General features: G+C 38.6%; 1 protein-coding gene across 15 annotated transcripts in view; it reads right to left on the bottom strand.

The window, feature by feature from the left end:
- The window catches only part of MPDZ (multiple PDZ domain crumbs cell polarity complex component), a 370,677-nt gene that overhangs the window by 118,681 nt on the left and 233,047 nt on the right, over positions 1-18,949 (bottom strand). For all 15 annotated transcript variants that reach the window (XR_012506350.1, XM_074361559.1, XM_074361558.1 and 12 more), the window contains 2 exons: positions 5,071-5,143; positions 2,694-2,860 (listed from right to left, as the gene is read on the bottom strand). Coding sequence is in view for 14 of the 15 variants with exons in the window: in XM_074361559.1 (XP_074217660.1) it covers positions 2,694-2,860; positions 5,071-5,086 (183 nt within the window). In the remaining variant the exon portion in view is untranslated. The remainder of the gene's footprint in view (positions 1-2,693; positions 2,861-5,070; positions 5,144-18,949) is intronic.

Here is an 18,949-nt window from a genome sequence, read left to right as displayed (position 1 = left end):
TACATACAGAATTATACATTTGAAAACATAATTTAGGTATAAGACAATAAATAAAAGTTGACCATTAATCATATGTGTGTAGCTACTGGATTAAAAGCACAATTTTCACTCATTAGGTGCATTGCTTAAATATTAAATTACAAATAATAATAAATTAGCAGTTGGTAATTTAAATCTAACGTGGTTAATGTCTAGAATATTTATTTTTAAACTTTAAAACAGAAAATAATACAAGTTTTTGAAAATGTCCTCTAGTCATCCGAGGAAAATAAAGTGGTTCAATAAATAAATGAAACTGACTTGGTAAAGAACGGAGAGTAAAGTGTAGAGTCACAAAAACCGTGGGAAGTTATCAGTGGTTTCAAGCGACATTAAACCCTTGGAATCTAGGGACTAATTTTCTACCCTTGGGGGTGGCAGGAAGATGTAAGGCAAGCTGCAGACTCGAATAAGGGAGAGGGCTGTGCCTTGGGAGCCAAGAAACCCGAGCTCTAGTCCTGGCTCTACTCTCTAAGCCACTGTAACAAGCAGAGGGGAGAACAGAGGGATTCCTTGGTCCTTTTCAGTATTTGAAGAGGTGACCAATGAGCCAGAAGTCCAAAGGCATGTTAAGACATGCCTACCTAACTCACAAACATCACGGCTTACTTACTCTTGAAATTCAGTTGACCCTCAAACAACACAAGGGTTAGGGGTGCCGACCCCTGCGCAGTCCAAAATTCAAGGCTAACTTCTGACTCCCCCACAACTTAACTACTGACAGCCTACTGTGCACCAGAAGTCTTACTGATAACATAAACAATCGATTAGCACATATTCTGTATGGTCATATATATCACACGCTGTGTTCTCACAATAAAGTAAGCCAGAGAAAAGAAAGTGTTACTGAGAAAATCATAAGGAAGAGAAAACACATCTATGGTACACAGATGCAGTTACTGAAAAAAAAAAAAAAATCCATGTGTAAGTGGACCTGCATGGTTCATACCCATGCTGTTCAAGCGTACATTAGGGTCTGTCATTAACAGAGTAAGATCACACTGTACATAGTTCGCAGACTATGAGGCTCGATAATACTATGCTCAGTAATTTCCAAGGAAATTTCAGCTGAATCACATGGGACCCAAACAGTTCTAGAGCCCACTTCCTACTTCCATTTGGGAATAATAAAACGAGCCCATCAACAAGCAGGCCCACGTCTCCCCCTGCTTTTAGCAGGTGTGCTGAGTACAAACGCTACTCTCTTCTGTGCGGCTGGCTGGAAGGGAGATTTTGCCTCATTGGTCTATTTCCTAACATACCTACTAGTACTTTCTCAAGTTTTCCTCTCATTCTAATCATATTCTACGTAATACAATTAGGGGAGAAGACGTCTGTTCACCATCTTCACACTCTCTGTAAAACCAGATAATTCTCCACACCGTAATTATGCTTATATTCATGTTACTGGTTTCTCCAAAAGCTTGCCAGTCCATTCTGAAATGAGTATTTGAAGTCAGAAAATCTTAATAATTTACAAAGGAAACAAACATAACTACATATACGAAATATACCTCTTTTCCTTAATTCAGGATTATGACTTTTAAAATCATTAAGTAGAAATCCTCTTGAGAAAAAAATGTTTTAAAGATTCTTCTCGATTTATTTACTTACTTTTTTTGACTTCCAAAATATCTAGATTAAGAAGCTATGTGACATTAAACAAATCCCTTCTCTATTGCTTCTATTTGTTCTTTTTGCATTCGGCACTTTTTTTTTTTTAACTGAAGCTGTACTTTCACTGAATTAAGAAATTAGACTTCAGGTTTCAGTTTAAACTTTTAAGGTAGAATATTTGCTAGCAAGTCATCCATAACCATTAGACTAATGCTAAAAACAGCAGAATCAGAATTAACTCGGAAGGAAGGCATAATGATCTTGACTTCAAACCTTGTGAGAATAACAACCACTTCAAAAATATTTCTTAAAAATCTGAGAAATAGTGATTAAATTATGTAAGTTCAAAGAACATCTGACTCCAGTTTTCATTCTGTCATCGTGATATGTTTCAATTTTAATATAAACCCTAGGGCTTTTTAATGCTCACAGTTTTTACAGAAATAAAACACTTACAGTTAGAAGTTCTAATGTTTATCACCATCTGATGCTGTCATGGGAGCAATTGCTACTTACACTCTTTTTAAGAAGTGAGAACTGCAATTCCTCTAACTGATGACAATGTAATTATTCCCCTTACTGTCAAAACAGAGGTGATTTCCCTTCCTCACACACATGATTACACATGCAAATCCAGGCTCATCTGAAACCTTGTAAGTGCACTAAATGCCTGAATCGCAATGAGCAAGATCACACGAACAATGAGTCTTAGTGATGATGGAAACCAAGGCTACAGCCATCCACCTTAAACATATTTTTATCATGTCCTTCTCCTGTAGGAATTCATCCTTCTGCATTCACACAGCTGTCAACACAATGTCATCCATCTACAATATACAGCAACAACCACTGCAAAAATAACTGGGGGTTTGGGTGGAGGAGCCACAGTGAATCTGAACGTCTCATTTGGAGGTTTAAATGACTTCATTAACGATCCATTAACACATACAAACATCAGCCTTTCAGAAAAAAACACAAGACTTTCACAAGATGCACGCCATGCCACGAAGGCCTGCTTTGGGCGCTTCACAGCCTACCTGGTCTTTCAGCTGCTGTACGGAAGTCTGAAGGTTCAGAATCTGACTGAAGAGCGGGCTCTGCAGCACTGACTTGAGAAGGTTCAGTCTGTCTTCGTTGGCTACATCCCCGCGCTCCCGGAGCTTGGCTTGCAAGCGCTCTGCTGCCTGCAGGGCCCGATTTTTGTCTAAACCAAAGAGCAGCATTAGTCAATAACAGGAGTCAAAAGACAGGCATCAAACCACACTTAGAGAGATCCTACAACTATTCCTTTCAAGAGCTCAAAACTGACACAGGAAGAAAGGAGGGACATGTATCACTATAAATATAGCCTTCAAACCCTGAAGTCTCTAGCAAGAAAGTTTCTCTGGAAGCAGGGAACTGGTTATAGTGTATGCTACATGTAACTAATTGTATAGTACAGACACTCAGATGAGGCATATTTGAGTCCAATACCAGCTATTTCAACTCTTGTATAAAAACTAATGAAAACCACATTTTCTGTGACTTTGCAAATGTTGTTATTTTCACTTAAAAATTTTACATACAAGAAAAATTAGAAATTTAGCTAGTACGCAAAGGTGAATAATGTCACTGATGAGTTATAACATCCAACATGTGACAAATTCATATTAAGAGGCAAAGTACTGTGTACTTGTGAATTTACTTGAAAATATGTCAGAATAATGCATATCCCTTCAAAAGCACAATTTTTAGTACTTTAAATGCCTTATCCCCAAATTAAACAGCATATGTACATATGTATGCATAAAACTAATACAAGTCAAAAATTTACTAATCACCTTGTATCAGGCACAAAGATGCAAAAGTCAGTATTTTCCATAAGTGTACCCCTAGTAATCCTAGCATCTTTCATGCACGCTTCCACCAGTGAGTGAGTTTCTACCACAAATAATTGTTAAAAACATCTCCTCAAAACTCACTCTCTCTCCTTCTCTCCCTTACTTATAAGGAAAGCCAAACTTGTTTTTTTTAAATATAGCGACCGTTCAGATACATGTCCTAAAAGATGCATGATGGTAACAAGTGTTTCCATTAAAATATATTTGCCATATCACTGCAATCAGAAAAGAGAGAAAATTATCACCAGAGACACTTTCTTCAGCACCAAATGTAGAATTATGCAGAGACAGGGAAACTGTCTCTGCATAATTAAAATAGTAAGATATGATTTAATGCTGACCATGAGTTCACACACAAACACAAATTTAAACAATATTCACTCTTATGCAGAATTTTTAAAGCAAATCATAAAAAAGATATGCATGAGAACTTTATTCTGGGTCGTATTTCCCACGGTATCTCAGAATACAAATCTAGCGTCAATTCCCATGTCGGTTCTTGAAAGATGTACAGCTCAGTAATAACCTACAGAATAATGATTAGAAGGTAATGGTTTAAATAACTCTGTATTCCCCCTTTGCGTCCACTTTCTCATGAGGAACTTTGCTGTGTGGACTACCGTCTTTGTGGTATGGGACCTTCAGTACAAAATAGGTGACGAAGGAAACACACACCCATGCATTCTCATCACGGGCCTACCACCAAGAACAAAAGTCACAGTAATCATCCCCAGAACCACAAAAACAGCTCCTTCTCCTTTCCAGCCATCCGCCCCCTCACCCCTCAAAACCTGCAGGTGTCAAGGCACCAGTAATGATCATCAAGGCACCACAGTGAAATCCAGACACCTTCCAATCGCAAAGAGTTCCCTGGAAAAGGTGAGGACTGCAGTGTCAGACGGGGGACAACTGGGCGGACCATACCTGACACACGTGAAACTGGTTCTATAAACTACTTTCTCTAAAACTAAAGAGCAGTGTGAAAAAAAGATTAACCCATGAGCCTAGAAAATTTGGATATTTCAACCTAAATTACCTCATGCCAAATTAAACTGCCTTAAATTGTCAGTCAATTTTACTGCAGTCAGTATTCGTTACTAACACTTTTATCAACTTAAAAGCAAAGCTCAATAGTACTTCACCTGCCCCAAAAAAAGTAAAAATAAGAGATAGGCAATGATCTTTCAGTATTAAAAATACTGTTAAACTTTCTGGAGCTATTCAGAAACAAATATTAACTAGAACTGGGTTCATAAATCAGAACTGAGTTTACATTAAGCTTTTTTAAAACCCGTAACTGGTAGAATATTTCATATGCTTTTAACTTTTGCCTGTAAATGACATGTTTTCTGTAACACTTCACATGAAACCATCCAAATATAGAAACACATTATCCTACTACAATGTTAGTGGATTAAATTTTTCAAACTAAATTACTATAGATAGAATCCTGATATGTAGAATATACTACATTTCAAAGATCCCAGTGGAAGGAGTTTCAATTATTATAAAAATAGGAAAAAATAGGTCTTACCTACAGTTTCTAACATTTTTTCCAAAGTTCAGTGTTCTCTACAATGATTATCAACAGCAACTACAATGGAACTCTAGGGAGAAAGAAAATGGAATGGTTTAATTAATAGAACTTTAAAATTATATTTTAAAACTAAATCCTCTTGGACAATAAAATCTTGTTGACATGACATAGTTTTCCTTTTGGCAAAAAAAAATTAATCATTTTAGGATTATTCAAAATTATCCTATATTTTCAGATAACAGTCACATAATAAGGCAGAAGGCATAAAAACTGTTTTAAATAGAACAGTATAAGTATCTAAAATATTTCCGTAAAAGCTTCTCAACACAGACCACTATAACCTTGGATTCACGTACAGATCCTTACCCACAGAGGAAGGAGTTTACTTGGCTCTGCATGAGAAATTCTGTAGGCAAAAACATTAGAATGTAGAAAGTCGAAGATATGACCCTGCCCTTGAAAGCTCACAGCCTTAAATGGGAAGACAATACAGACACATACTACGACATTCAAGCAGTAAGTGAATCAACGCAAGATAATATAGTAAATCATGAACAAAAAACTGAATAAAAGAGAGCACAACATTAAAAAGATTTGGAGGAAGGGTACAGCTCAGTGGTAGAGTGCATGCTTAGCATGCACGAGTCCTGGTTCAATCTCCAGTAACTCTATTTAAAAAAAAAAAGACAAAGGAAAAAAAACAATTTTTTTAAACTAGTCAAAATACCCTCCTGTCTATATCATTCTCTTTTTTCCCTCTCACAAAAACCTTCTCAGTTCCTTCAACTCACACGAGATCTCATCTCTCTCTGATAATACTCATTGGGACTCTGAAGTACTGGATGCAGATCCCCACTGACAATATCCACATCACTAACCCGCCTTTAATCTTTGCTGTCCAACAATTCTGCACAACTGACTCCCAGTCACACAGATCCTTCGCCTTGCAGAAAACCCTGAGTCATCAGGAAGTCAGTCAGTCACTCTTTCAACAGAAAAAAAGTAATGGACGGCCAGACATCCTCACTGCTCATGTGGAAGATGAGACAGGGAGTTTCTCCAAGAAGGAACAAGTTGCCCCCTGTAATCTCTTTGAGAATGCATTTGGGAAAAGAGAAAGTATGTGATGTGTATGAGCAGATGCACAGACCGTCAACGCCTGCAATTAGCTCTGTGTAATTACTGAGAACAGTACCTATTGATTTTCCTTAACCCAGTTTAGAATGCATGGTTTAAAACATCGACTCCACTGCAGTCAGATAGCTCGACTACTGGTACTTGTTTTAAAAAGTGTCCTGGTTTCAAGGAAAGAGGGCACTGGCTCTAGCCTGGAACTGAAACCTCATGAGTGGTGTGGCCTTGAGCAAGGGGCCTATCCTCTAAACCTTACTTTCCTAGAAAGCACATTTACTCATTGGGTTATGATAAATGAAATAAATAATACATACCAATTTCTAGCTCACTGCAAAACTCCTAACTCTAAAATATATATATAGGATCACTACTGAGTCCATATAGATTAGCATTCCAAAGCCAGGGACTGCACATTTTGCAAGGAGTACAAAAAGTACAGGGGGACCTTAGGAATAAACTAGTCATCTTTTTTATTCTTATTTACAAGGAGAATATAATAATCCTTCATGAAATAGCATACTATTAGGTCCCCCCCAAAAAAACTATTAACTTCTGACAAAAAATAGTAAGAAAGAAACCCCAATATAAGGAAACCCAGGGTCTACAAAGATATATTTAATCAAACCACCCAAGAGGACGCATGATAGCAATGAAAAAGCCCTCATCTGATGACCAAAGGGAAAAATCTGTTTGACCACTTATTAGCTATATGCCCCTGTTAAGTCACTTATCTACCTTTTCCGAACTTGCCAATCTCTAATTACAAATGAATGATAGTCATAGAGCTTTGAAAGGATAAAATCATATGCGTAAGCACTTGGTATACACAATAAAATTTAGTACTATCCTCTTCCCCCCGTGAAAAATTAACTCAGAAAGATACACAGTATTCATGATGTGGAGAGGAGGGCAGCCCATGGATTTGGAAGCCCACTGATTTATGAGGAATCTGCAGAGAAAATACAGAGTAAGCAGTTCCCAACTGAGAAGAACTCCGTCATCCAAAAGTTCACCTACAAGTCAGCTATGCGGAACCAGAACTACTTTTTTATTTTTCCCAGAGAAACCCTTTTCATAAAGGTTTAAGAAAAAATGCTTAATTCAGCTACAAGTCAGTGACATTAATTCCCAGATGAGAGCTCCATTCCTCTGAATTTCACTGATAAAAAATTAGTTTCACAGTTTGTCATCCCTGCTCTGATGCCCCTAAAATACCTGGCTCTTCCAACTTCACCATTAGTAACCATGACAGAGACAAGAGGTTAAAAAAAAAAAATGCTCCTTTCTATGCCCTATACCCCTACACCAAGTACTCAGATCTAAGTGTAAAACTCATGTGTAATCACAGACTTTCTGAGATGGAGAGATGGCGTCCATCCCCATCAAACTGCAGACATGAACTCTCCTTGTCGCCCTCCCACCACCCCACGATCAAACACACTTCCCCCTTCACCCGCCTCAACACTATGAAGACAGAAGGGCACCTGGGGGATAATAGTGGGTTGTGGCCAATGGGTAAGATGTGAAGAAAGCTCAATACATGTCAGAAGAATGCTGTCTGGGTTTTTCTGGGCAATTCATGCTAGCAGTGATGAATCACAGGGGCAGTAAAGAGAAGAAATAAGACACGGATACAATAACAAAGAGAAGGGTATTATTCCTGGGGCAGAAGCAGTGGTGTAACAGCAACCACTCAGCATCTACTACGTTCAAACTCTGCACCCTTCAAAGCATGTTATCCAATTAAGTCCTTTAACACAATCTCCGCACTGTTCAAGTGTGGAAACTGAGGCACCGAAAAGTTAGGTAACTTGCACCACTAGTAGTTAATGAAGCTTAAACTTGAACCCGGATATTCTGGCTCCAGAGTCAATTAATTTAACTTCTACAATCTGCTGCCCCTCGAGAGAAGGAAGATTCACCCTACGTTCTTCTTCCTCTATCCAAGTTCGAAATTGTGTAGACCTTGCTCCACACAGGAGAAACAAAAGAAGGAAATAGGGACCCAGAGTGATGAAGTCTGAAATGGACTGGTATAGACAATTCAACACAGCCAACTCTCCGCAGAAAGGCAGGAACAAGTCAGAATTAAGTATTTCATTTATTCATTTATTTATGTTTTTTTGTGAGGGAGGTAATTAGGTTTGTTTGTTTGTTTATTTTCAATAGAGGTACTAGGGATTGAACCCAGTACCTCATGCATGCTAAGCAGGCACTCTACCACTGAGCTATACCCTCCCCACAGAATTAAGTATTTTAGAAACTACGGGTAGGTACATCAAAGAAAGAGCAATAATATTCACCATTTATATAATGCCCATGTATGTTTAAACAAATCACTATTAAAATGCAGGATTTTAAGTAAAATCCCCAAGAAAAAAAATTAAGCTTCCTTATATTAATATTTAAAGTATACTTAAAAACATGGCTATTATATTTCAAGGTACTAAATCCCTCAACACAGTGAGAACAGCATATTCCAATACTACAAAAAATACTGGCTTCCATACAGCAGCCCCTCTAGCTGCTGTTCATTTATTCCGCTTGCAGCCATATCACTGCTGTCTGTTTCCATGGTGAGGGCACTCAGAACTACAAGGCGCACCAACAATGGCTCCGTGAGTTCGGTCCCTATGTGGCACCACAGTGCTGTGAGACTGCAGTTACACACATTACATCAGGGAAGCAGCGACCCTGACCACCTTGCTCTCCACAGCATCCTCCACTGCCTGGCACATTATTCTCTTCATTTTCCAGATAAGACAACAGAGGAAAGGAAGAGGCTGAGGTCTTACCCAAGGTCAAAGAGCTAGTAAGTCCGAGAACTTAGATTTGAATCCAACTCTACCCAACTTCAAAACGCCCACTCACTCGATGACACTGTCCCTTATTTTCCACATTGTTATAGGAAAAAAGAATGAGCAGGGCAATGTATTAAGTTGCTAGTTTTTATATAAAAGAAGGGGGGGAAGATGTGGGTGTAAGTAAAATTAATCCGTGCATGTTTATAAAAGCATAGACTATTTCTGTAAGCTTTCCAAAGACACAGTGGAATGTAGAGGGCTGGAGGACATTAGGAGAAACTTATTCTGAACTGCATTTCTTCTGAGCTTTTAAAAATTTGTGTCAATATAAGGCAGCCAGATTTAGTAAATAAAAATATAGGATGCCTAGTTAAATCCGAAATTCAGATAAATGAATAAATTTTTAGCATAAGTACATCCCATGCCGTACATGGGGTATACTAAACACTAACTTGTTGATTTTCTGAAATTCAAATTTAGCCAGGCATCCATTATTTTCTCTGGCAATCCTACTTATGTATCTATTAGCTTAGGAAAGACTCAAATTTTAAAAAGCATTTTTAATTTAAGGACTTTACGCTTCCGGCAGAACTTCAATGTAATGGCAGAGTTGCCAAATCCTCTATAAATCTCTAAAGATTTTAGCTGTAAGCATATGACTCTCCAAAAACTGATTAATAACACTAGTTTGCAACCAAGGGTAAAAATCAGACAGCTTCTTTGGTTTCTTTTAGAAGCAAAAACGGATTAATTAACAAATCATTTTATTTTTCAACAAGTTGTACTGGTAACATGTAGGCACAGCTTTTGTGTAGTAGAGAATCAGTGTTTGAAACACAAAACAAATCATTCTGCCCAATGCAGGGTATATGGCAACTAACGAGTGAAAATATGTCTCATGCTAAAAATAACTCTACTAAGAGACACTGCCCCAAATGCATACAATTTCCTAGTTATCTTAAACAACTCTGACTGTAAAAGGAGTACACCATTAAAAGAGCTTGCTGCAACAGTTTGCAGCTTGTCAAAGTCACCCAGCATCTGTCATTGCATTTAAATTTAGCATTTGTCTCCTTCATAGCTGCCTCAGCACCACCTGAAGTCAGCAGACAAATGCAAGACTGCAGTAACCTGCAGGTAGTTTGCCGTAAAGTCAATTGGCCATGACAGCAAAACTGACGCTTGCGGTCAAGATTCACATTCCAGGGTAAGGTTACCGAACCATTGCTCCAAAAGCACAGAAATGTCCCACTACCCACCAACATCATGCAATCATCCAACAGAAAGCAGGCAGCTCTTCTTAGCATCTGTTCGTTAGAACTTCTCCCTCATTTTTACAGGCTTGATCAAAAAAGCACTCATGAACAAAATCTTTCTTTTCCAGTTGACATTTAAATCTCTCCGAATTCCTTGAATAATAACAGAATTTATCAATTCTTTTTGCTTCCAAAATCAAGAAAAATAAATCAAATATCAAGGAACCTTGCCTTTACAACATAATTCAAATACTGATTGAATAGTCTTGTCCTTCCTTTATAAAATGGGAAGATACAGTACCTGCCCAAGTCGAACACAGCGAGGGGGTCACAGGGTTAGAAAAGAACTCAGATTCTGTTATTTACGGATTCAACAACTCACAGGTTACTGACAGGACTGGCGTGGCATGCTGCTGGGTGGTAGTGAGGACACAGTCTGGGAATTCAGGCACCAAGTGAATGGGACAAAAACAAGTAAACAGACACTTAAAATAAAAGAAGAAAAAAGACGGATGTCATCAAACTGAAGAGAAAGGGAAAACTTCCTGGAGGCAGAGACCCCTGCACAGAGTCCTAAAGAACAGGCAGGAGTTAGGGCACAAGGAGTGACAATTGCTCCCCACACAGAGGCAGGAGCGCACAGTCCCTCCTGAGCACTGCCAGTAGGTGCTGACGCCTGGACTGGGGCTGAAGGAAAAGACAGAGATGACAAGGCTAGAGATGTGGATACAGGCTAAACTTCTGAGGGCCCTGCACACCACTCTTGAGGAGTTTAGATATTTAATATGAATTTTGTTTCAGGACAGTGAGTGACACGGCCAAAGGAAGAACAACTGGAAACAAGAAGGCCAGGTAAAAGGTATTTTCAAAAACAGAGATGAAAGTGAAAAATAAATGAAGATGGGAGACAGAAGCGAAGAAGAGCCATCAGCAACAGCACTTGGTGACGTAGAGGTAAGGCAGATGAGCCCGGGATGAAGCCAAGCTTTCCTGCTTGAGCTATTGACTGGATGGTTAGCACCAACCACCTGGAAAGAGAACGTAAAAATAACAGCAGGTCAGTGGTACGATTGTTCTAGAAATAAAGCTCTATCCTGATCAAGGGTTTAAAAGGCTGAGTTATACAGTATCTTACAATGCTGCTATGCACTGGACTGTATGCCCCCAAAATTCATCTACTGAAGCTGTAACCCTTCATGTGACTGTATCATGAGATAAGGCTTTTAGGAAGTATATTTATGACCAGGTTTCAAGCAAACAAACCAAAAATCCACTACTGAAAAAGGAATGTGACATTTGACTGACAAGGTTTCATTCTATAAACGAAACCATAGTAACTGTGGAAAACATTCACAAATAATGAAAATATTTCTGGCTAAAATATTCCAGTCATAGGAGAAGAGAAATACTTTCACTTCAAACTCCACTAGAAAAATAAGGCGAATACGTATGTTTAAAATGAAAAATAACACTACAATGGAATCTATAATTTATAAACCAGGAGGAAAAAAGATGGAACAAAGAATACTCAAGCAATCTAAAAGAGCTTGGGAACAGAGAAAAAAATAAAGAGCACAGTAAACAAAAAACACAAAACAAGAGGACTAAAGTAAATTCATATATCCATACTCACAAAAAATATAAATGGGTTAGACTCACTTAAGAACAGATTCACAATTCAGATCTCAAAAACGAAAATGAGAGTTGCAGAATAAGTAGTTTGGTATCACTTAATCTACAAGTTTTAGAATATATAAAATCATACGCTCCGTGTAAATGTGTAAATATGTGCTTTCATCATTTCAGCAATGAATTAAAAGGACACATTATAAAATCAATCACAGTTCCAGTTACTTTTAGGGGCAGATGTAAGTGGTAGCTGTAGATCAGAGAGAGATCAAAAGGAGTACTTTAGCTTTCTCCATTTTTTGTAAGGAAACTATAATTTTAGAATGTTTTAAATGTATATATGTAAAAAGTAATTGGGTTGAAATATTTATGGATAAAATGGTAAAATGTCTGGGATTTGCTTCCCAAAAAAAAAGGAAGAGGGCAGAAGAAACAAGACTGGCCAAGAGCCAGTGGCTATTAAAACTGAAAGATGGATACATGAGGAGTCACTGTAATATACACACTGTAAAATGTACATTAAAATTTTTAATAACAAAAATTAGAAAAGTCAGTAAACACGTGAAAATGTTAATATCTAATTTCGCAGGACAGGACTAGAGATGATTAGTTCCTTCTTTATTCACAATACTTCTCAAATTCTCCCTATTATCCTTCCTCAAGAAAAAAAGATTTCACCTCAAACCACTAAATTACTTAGAAAAAGTTTTTACCATTGGCAAATTTCTTCAGGCTAGATTTTTTTAACTCCAACAAATGAAAGGAAGTATTATGTAAAGATTTCTTCAAAAATTAGTATCTCAAGAGGAATTTTCATGTTTACAATTAAAAACAAAGCTTTATTCTGATTTCCTAATGGCTACTCTGCTTCTAGTTTTACCAAGCTGTTTTAGATAAGAGCCTTAGAAGCAGACCTCATGGCCTCAGATTAGCCAATTCCATGTGAGAGACTCAGCAGCAGAGCAGGAAGAGATGTTGCTGAGCAACCCCAAATCCCCATTTTTGGAAATGACAGGTGAACCCCAAAGAGCACATAAGGATAAATCTGTTTCAGTTGAAAGAACATTGATCTTTCATGTATATTCAAATGACAATTCAATATAATGACGTCACATACTATACCTAAGCTAATATGGACAAGAGGCATATTGATCCACAATTATGTAGACATACATAAATCACAATAATTACTTAGACCAAGAATCCGTATACTCCAAACAAATTCTGGTGAAAATATTTTTATCTCATTCCTTTTCCTAGGAATCTCCCAATAGGGAGAAAAAAAACCTACTGAAGAGGAAAATACATATAAAATGGATATTAGGATGTTTACTTATAGATACACTTACCCAACAACGTATTGTCACTAACAAATATATTCATTACATTTATTTTGGTTTTGAAAGCTATTTCCTTTTATTTTTAAGGACTGTCGGCCTGAGGTGAAGGGCTCACTGTCCTTTCAAAAATATATAACATGTTCTCTCCTTAACTGCAGACTCCTTAAAAGCACAAAGACATTAACTTTATAAGGACCTTTTACCAGATTCACATCCACTTCCAGACTTACACATTCATATTTTGTGATGCTTTTCAGTCAAGCTCCCTTATTTACTGCTCATACCCAATGATGACGTCAATTTTATGGTTGAAAGGAGCCTCAAAAAAACATGTAGGTCACAGACAAGCTAACGTTCACTGAGGTTTGGTTCTGTAACAAACCAGTGATGTGTCTGCTATTAGAACCTCAGGCTGCTATACTAATCAACTATTAAATGGCTGAACTTTAGAAAAAATGTATTAGACAGATCAGTTCTCTTTATATTCCACTGTATAATATTTATTTCTTCTTCCTCAACCATTATTCATGTTCTAAAAAAAAAAATGCACACACACTCAACACACTACCTGAGGACTGGAGGCTCCAACACCTTCTCCCTGCGCGCCCATTCTTACACATTTTTCTATCCATCATATTCTCTCCTTAGCATATCCCTCCCTATATACAGGGACCCTCTCCCAAAAATCAACTCACACCAACTGTGGTGATCAGAAAAAAAGATTGAGATGCTTCTGAGAATGAAGATATAGCCCCCTCTGTTCTGTCACTCCCTGGTTAAACTCAAAGGAACTCAGATTGTTGGGCAGTTTGCCCTGTTTGCTACCACATTTTCAGCGTTAAGGGCTAAGATGCAACAGGCTGGGCACATTTCTTGGACAGAACCAGGCAGGGGAATTCCTCCAAGGGCTGCCCTTGCAGGCAAACGAGTGAATTAACATCAGACTTCAAAGACAGCTAGCTGCTCAGAAAGCGCTTACTCCGGCCACATCATTTTCTTGGGAGAAACCAAAAAATGTACAGAAGGATTAACTCAGTGCCACAGAATTCCCTGGTGTCATTCCTACGGTTGGCAACCAATTCTCCAGAGAAATTACTTCAGGCCCTTGCCTCTTGCTCTTTTGCCTGCCTGGAATGGAGGCAATTCTCCAGTGGGCCAGGCAAACTGCGTCCTTGGTGCTTAGAAAACCCCTAATACTCAAAGCAACCCCACAGGACCCTGAAACATGGCCGGCAGCTGCTCTGTGTTAGGACTGATCAACTGAGGAGGCATGACAGTCAGAAGACCTCTGTCATTCCTGGCCACCCTCCCAATGAGCATGAGCTTGTGAGATTTCAACAATGATACTGGGGCAGAACAAAACAACCACATGTGGCTTTGTCAGTTGTGACTCAATGGTTCCTTAGGGTGAAGCCCTCAACAACAGTGAAGAGAGACAAGCTTTCCAATCCAGATGAAACTGTGGGGCTAGGAGATGGCAGGTGCCCAGAAGAGCACAACCATGTAGCTTCAGCCTACTGTCCCATCCAACTGGCTCAAGCTCGTGCTTGGCACTGAAGGTCATTTCTAGGGCTTTTCCCCATAACTTTTAAAATAACTCTATTTCCACCATTTCTAAACGGTTCTCCCACTCTGGAATCTTTTCTACAAAAATTATGAAGTGTCATTTATCATATCATTTACTTAGCTATCACTGAGCTATAAGTACTACACATAATTAGGTATTTTTATCTTTCCCCATCAATCAGTGCTTCCTCAATTCAGTTTGTGGCTTTCATGATTTCCCCCTTGCTGAATTTGGATAAGAACAAAGATAACGTTGACAAACTTGACTCAGAAAAGGGCAGCCTCAAATTTCTAACAGGAAACCCACACCATGTCGGAGTGATATTTAATGTGGTTGTTCTCCTCTCCTGTACTAGGCTTGTGGTGCCTGGAGGTCTGCGTCCCTGTTGGTTTAGCTCCAACTCTTTGCACGGAGAAGTACCACGCGTGTACTGAGAAGGGCTCGCGAAAGGTCACACTCTTGCTCTGAGCCCATCTTCCGCAATTCTTTTCATGGTGCAATTTAGAACTCTTAAAATTTAGCTGACAGAAGAAACCAATGCATTTTTGCAATTATTGATGCTTAATAACTTCAAACATTTTATTTGAAGACATAAAAAATTTTTTGAGCTTTTACTCTTCCCGTAACAATTTACTAACACCAAATTTACCACGATGGAAGTAGAAGGTCAAAGAGATCAGTACTTCCCCAAGCTCACATAACTCAAATCTTTATTAAGCAATCATATTTCTACAGCCATTATTATATGGGGGTCCTAAAATCTAGATAATAAAATATCAACAATTGTCTGAATGTTTCAGCCAAAAGTAATCTTAATTCAGCTTCAAGAGGATTTGAGAACAGAGAAGAAGAAAGATATAATAGGCTTAAAAAACTTCAGTCATCTGATTCAGTCTTCAGATTGGGTATATACCCTGACTAGATTATCTAAACAACAAAGTGTGTAGTTTTCCATGTCATCTTGTTGATCAAAACAAAAAAAGCAACTTCATTCCTCAGGTACAAATTCACCACCAAATACTCTATTCAAGTGGCAAAGGTTTCCAAATATATATTCACCATTGGAATGTTTAAAACATTATACAAAACATAAAAAGGCCTGGTTGTAATCCACAAACTAAAGCAACAGCTCATCACTGAAGACTTTTAAAAATGCTATTCAGTAACAACCAATAATAAAACTGCATATAAAAAGCAGCGGCTACGGCATATACTATAATAATAACTCTTCCAGGGAATAAGATAGTCTCCACAAGTGAGGTTTTTAGACAGTGAACCAGCATTATTTTCACTGTTTGAAATGAAACCATTTTGAAATGGCTTTCACATATCCTAGTCTCCTTTAACAGACCAGAAGTGCTTCACAAACATGCATTTTCCTTTAATCCTACGAACAGCTCTGCATGAGATATACCCATTTTCAAGTAAGAAAACTGAGGCTCAGAAAGATGAAAGTGTTCCCCCTCACATTCATGAAGCCTGCGAGTAACAGAGCTAACATTAAAAGCCAATCCAGGTCTGAATGGCATCAAAGCCAAGTCCTTTTCACCAAATCGCACTACAGGAAAGAAAATAGTTATTTACCTTCCGATTAAGTAGCCTCAGGCAGCTATGCTTTCAGAGTTCCCAGGCTGCTTTATAAAGTTCCCTTGAAAACACACTCCACCATTTTACCAGTTGCGAAATCCTGGGCAAGTCACTTAACCTCTCAGAGCGCTGCCGTAAAGTGAGCATTAACAATGATGTATGCAAAGTGTCTGGAAGCAATGGGCATACAGAAGCTGCTGTGATTATTATTTTGTCTTCTACTAGTGTCTGCTGTTTCCGATTTGCTATGAGGTTTACCAGCTTTATTAAATGGGTAACTCCTTAACACAAGGGAAAACCGATCATTTCTGAATTGGGACTTGCAAACTGCACCATGTCTTACCTATGCAGTCAATAAAGTGCATGGCTTTAGAATAGCTTTCCCATGGCTGAAAACCATATGTAGTTTTTGTACTACTGAGTACTATTGAGGATCCCCGAAATCACCCCCTCTAATACACTTCAAAGTAGTAGAAACGAACCCAACAACTGCAAACTCCAAAATTCAGCTTAGTCAAAGAACTGACATTCAAAAAGTATTAAGTTATCAACCAGAGAAAACAAAGGGAGAGGGAATAGGTTTGATGTATGGCAAGACACAAACAGGAGAGAAAGAAGAAATAATCAGGTGAGGAAGCTGCAAGGGAGAAGATAAAAAGCTGGCGGGCAACAAGGCAATCTGGAAAGCCCAGAAAGTTCCTTAGCATTCACCAGGCTAACAGGAGATGCAGCAGGGTGCTGACTGAGGTCACAGATGTCCAGAAGAACTGAATCATTTCCCCGTCAAAGTGAAATCTGATCGCAAAGGAAGAACTCCAGCTCTGTCTTCTTTCACCCACCGAAGCAGCAAACACAGTTAAGACTCACTACGTCTGAGTCACTGTTCTTGTGACTCAGTTGACAGAATCCCCTAAGATAAAGTATGTCGGAGTGCTTAGAAAAGGGGAGGTGTTACAGAAGCACTAGGCATTATTATCATTCACAACGCTACTAGCATCAAAATGGCTAACTGATATTGCTTCCTAATTTTAAGAGAATCAATGCCAAAAAAATGTTATATATATATACACAGCAGTATTTTAGCAGGTTTTAAACCAGCACTTACGGTTCCCTAGGCATAAGGCACAGGCAGATTTAGCATGAAGATACTTGTGCAGGGTACCTCCATTCTCATACAAATAAATATGCAATTTCACATTCAATTTCATTTTCGTAATTTCATATTTAAGAAATTAACCTGAAATTCTATAAACTTTCAGCTGCTCTCCCCCCTCCCAATCTGTACTATCTGCCTCCATCACTGAGGCATATGGCAAAACAAAAGTAAAGCCAGGTACCAAGCTTGTGAGGTCTCCACTCAGTAGAAAACAGAAAGTGCACTGCAACATGATGTGCTAATTCTGTGGGCGTACAGAGGAATCCAATGCTGTCAGAATGAGCCAGAAAAAAATCAGAGATACAAATCGTCCTGAAGGATGCACAACTTAGGAGAATGTGAGGGACAGCCAGGAGAAGGAAAGGCATCTCTTGCTAAGGGAAGGACCCTGCTAAGGCAATGAAACCAGAGAACTCAATGAGTCTCTGTATTACTGGGCTGTCACACTAACTAGAAGCAAGGAAAGCAATGTTTCCACGGTCTCCTTGGAACTTTGCCCCACAGGGGTTCACAGTGAATTTTAGATACGTGGGGCAGGGATGGGGGGAAGGGGGAGGTGTCCCTAAAATTTATTTTCTAGAAAAACAATTCTAGCCATAAGTGAAATAATTCACCAAAAAAAGAAAATAACTAATAACAGTATAACTAGATATTAGGCTGTTAAAAGAGCCCAGTCAGAAAATGTAAGCCAAGATCAATGCAGGGGCAGGAAAAAAGGAGATACAGGCAGAATTCATTAGAGGGAATTAGAAGAATCAGTGCCCACTAGGGGTGTTCTGGGGGCAGGCAGCGTGAGAAAATGAGTCACAGAGGCGGACTTTCAATGCTTCTAATCGAGCAAGCTAGAAATATTGGGACTTCAGGAGCTTAAACAACAGAAAGAGAAAAAGAAAATAACAGAACTTAAGTTCCACGAGGGTCGGAATTTTTTATTGTTACTGGTTCCTTTTCCACACTGAGCTGTATCACCAGCACCATAAATAGTGGCTGGCCCACAGGAGGCACTCAGTAAATATTTGTTGAAAGGATGAATCAACCACATATGTGAATGTAAGGAGAAAAGGACTTGGAGACAGAAAAGCAGGCAATCACTGGCCTCAAGGTGTTGCTGAAGATAAAGGAGACGAATCAGGAAGAAAGCAGAGATTAACAAGAGGGGAGAACTGACGTTGGAATCCTAGGGGACACGAACATTTAAAAATAGAATGTAATGTGTAAGAATTATTTTAGGGCAAAAATCAACTAGAAATAAAGACTCTTCATGCTTGATCACTCTAAACATGTACTATACTCACAAAATTCCCACTATGGCCAGCAGGCTAGCGAAGTTACCGTTTATTTAGATGACACTAAAGAAGGTTTATTCGACAACACTTTGGTTCCTACACCAACGTGAAAACAAA

Source organism: Camelus bactrianus, chromosome 4, assembly GCF_048773025.1.
Source record: "Camelus bactrianus isolate YW-2024 breed Bactrian camel chromosome 4, ASM4877302v1, whole genome shotgun sequence".
In the NCBI taxonomy this organism is placed as follows: domain Eukaryota; kingdom Metazoa; phylum Chordata; class Mammalia; order Artiodactyla; family Camelidae; genus Camelus; species Camelus bactrianus.
The sequence above is the reverse complement of the archived record's forward strand: the minus strand, read 5'-3'. Positions and strand labels throughout refer to the sequence as shown.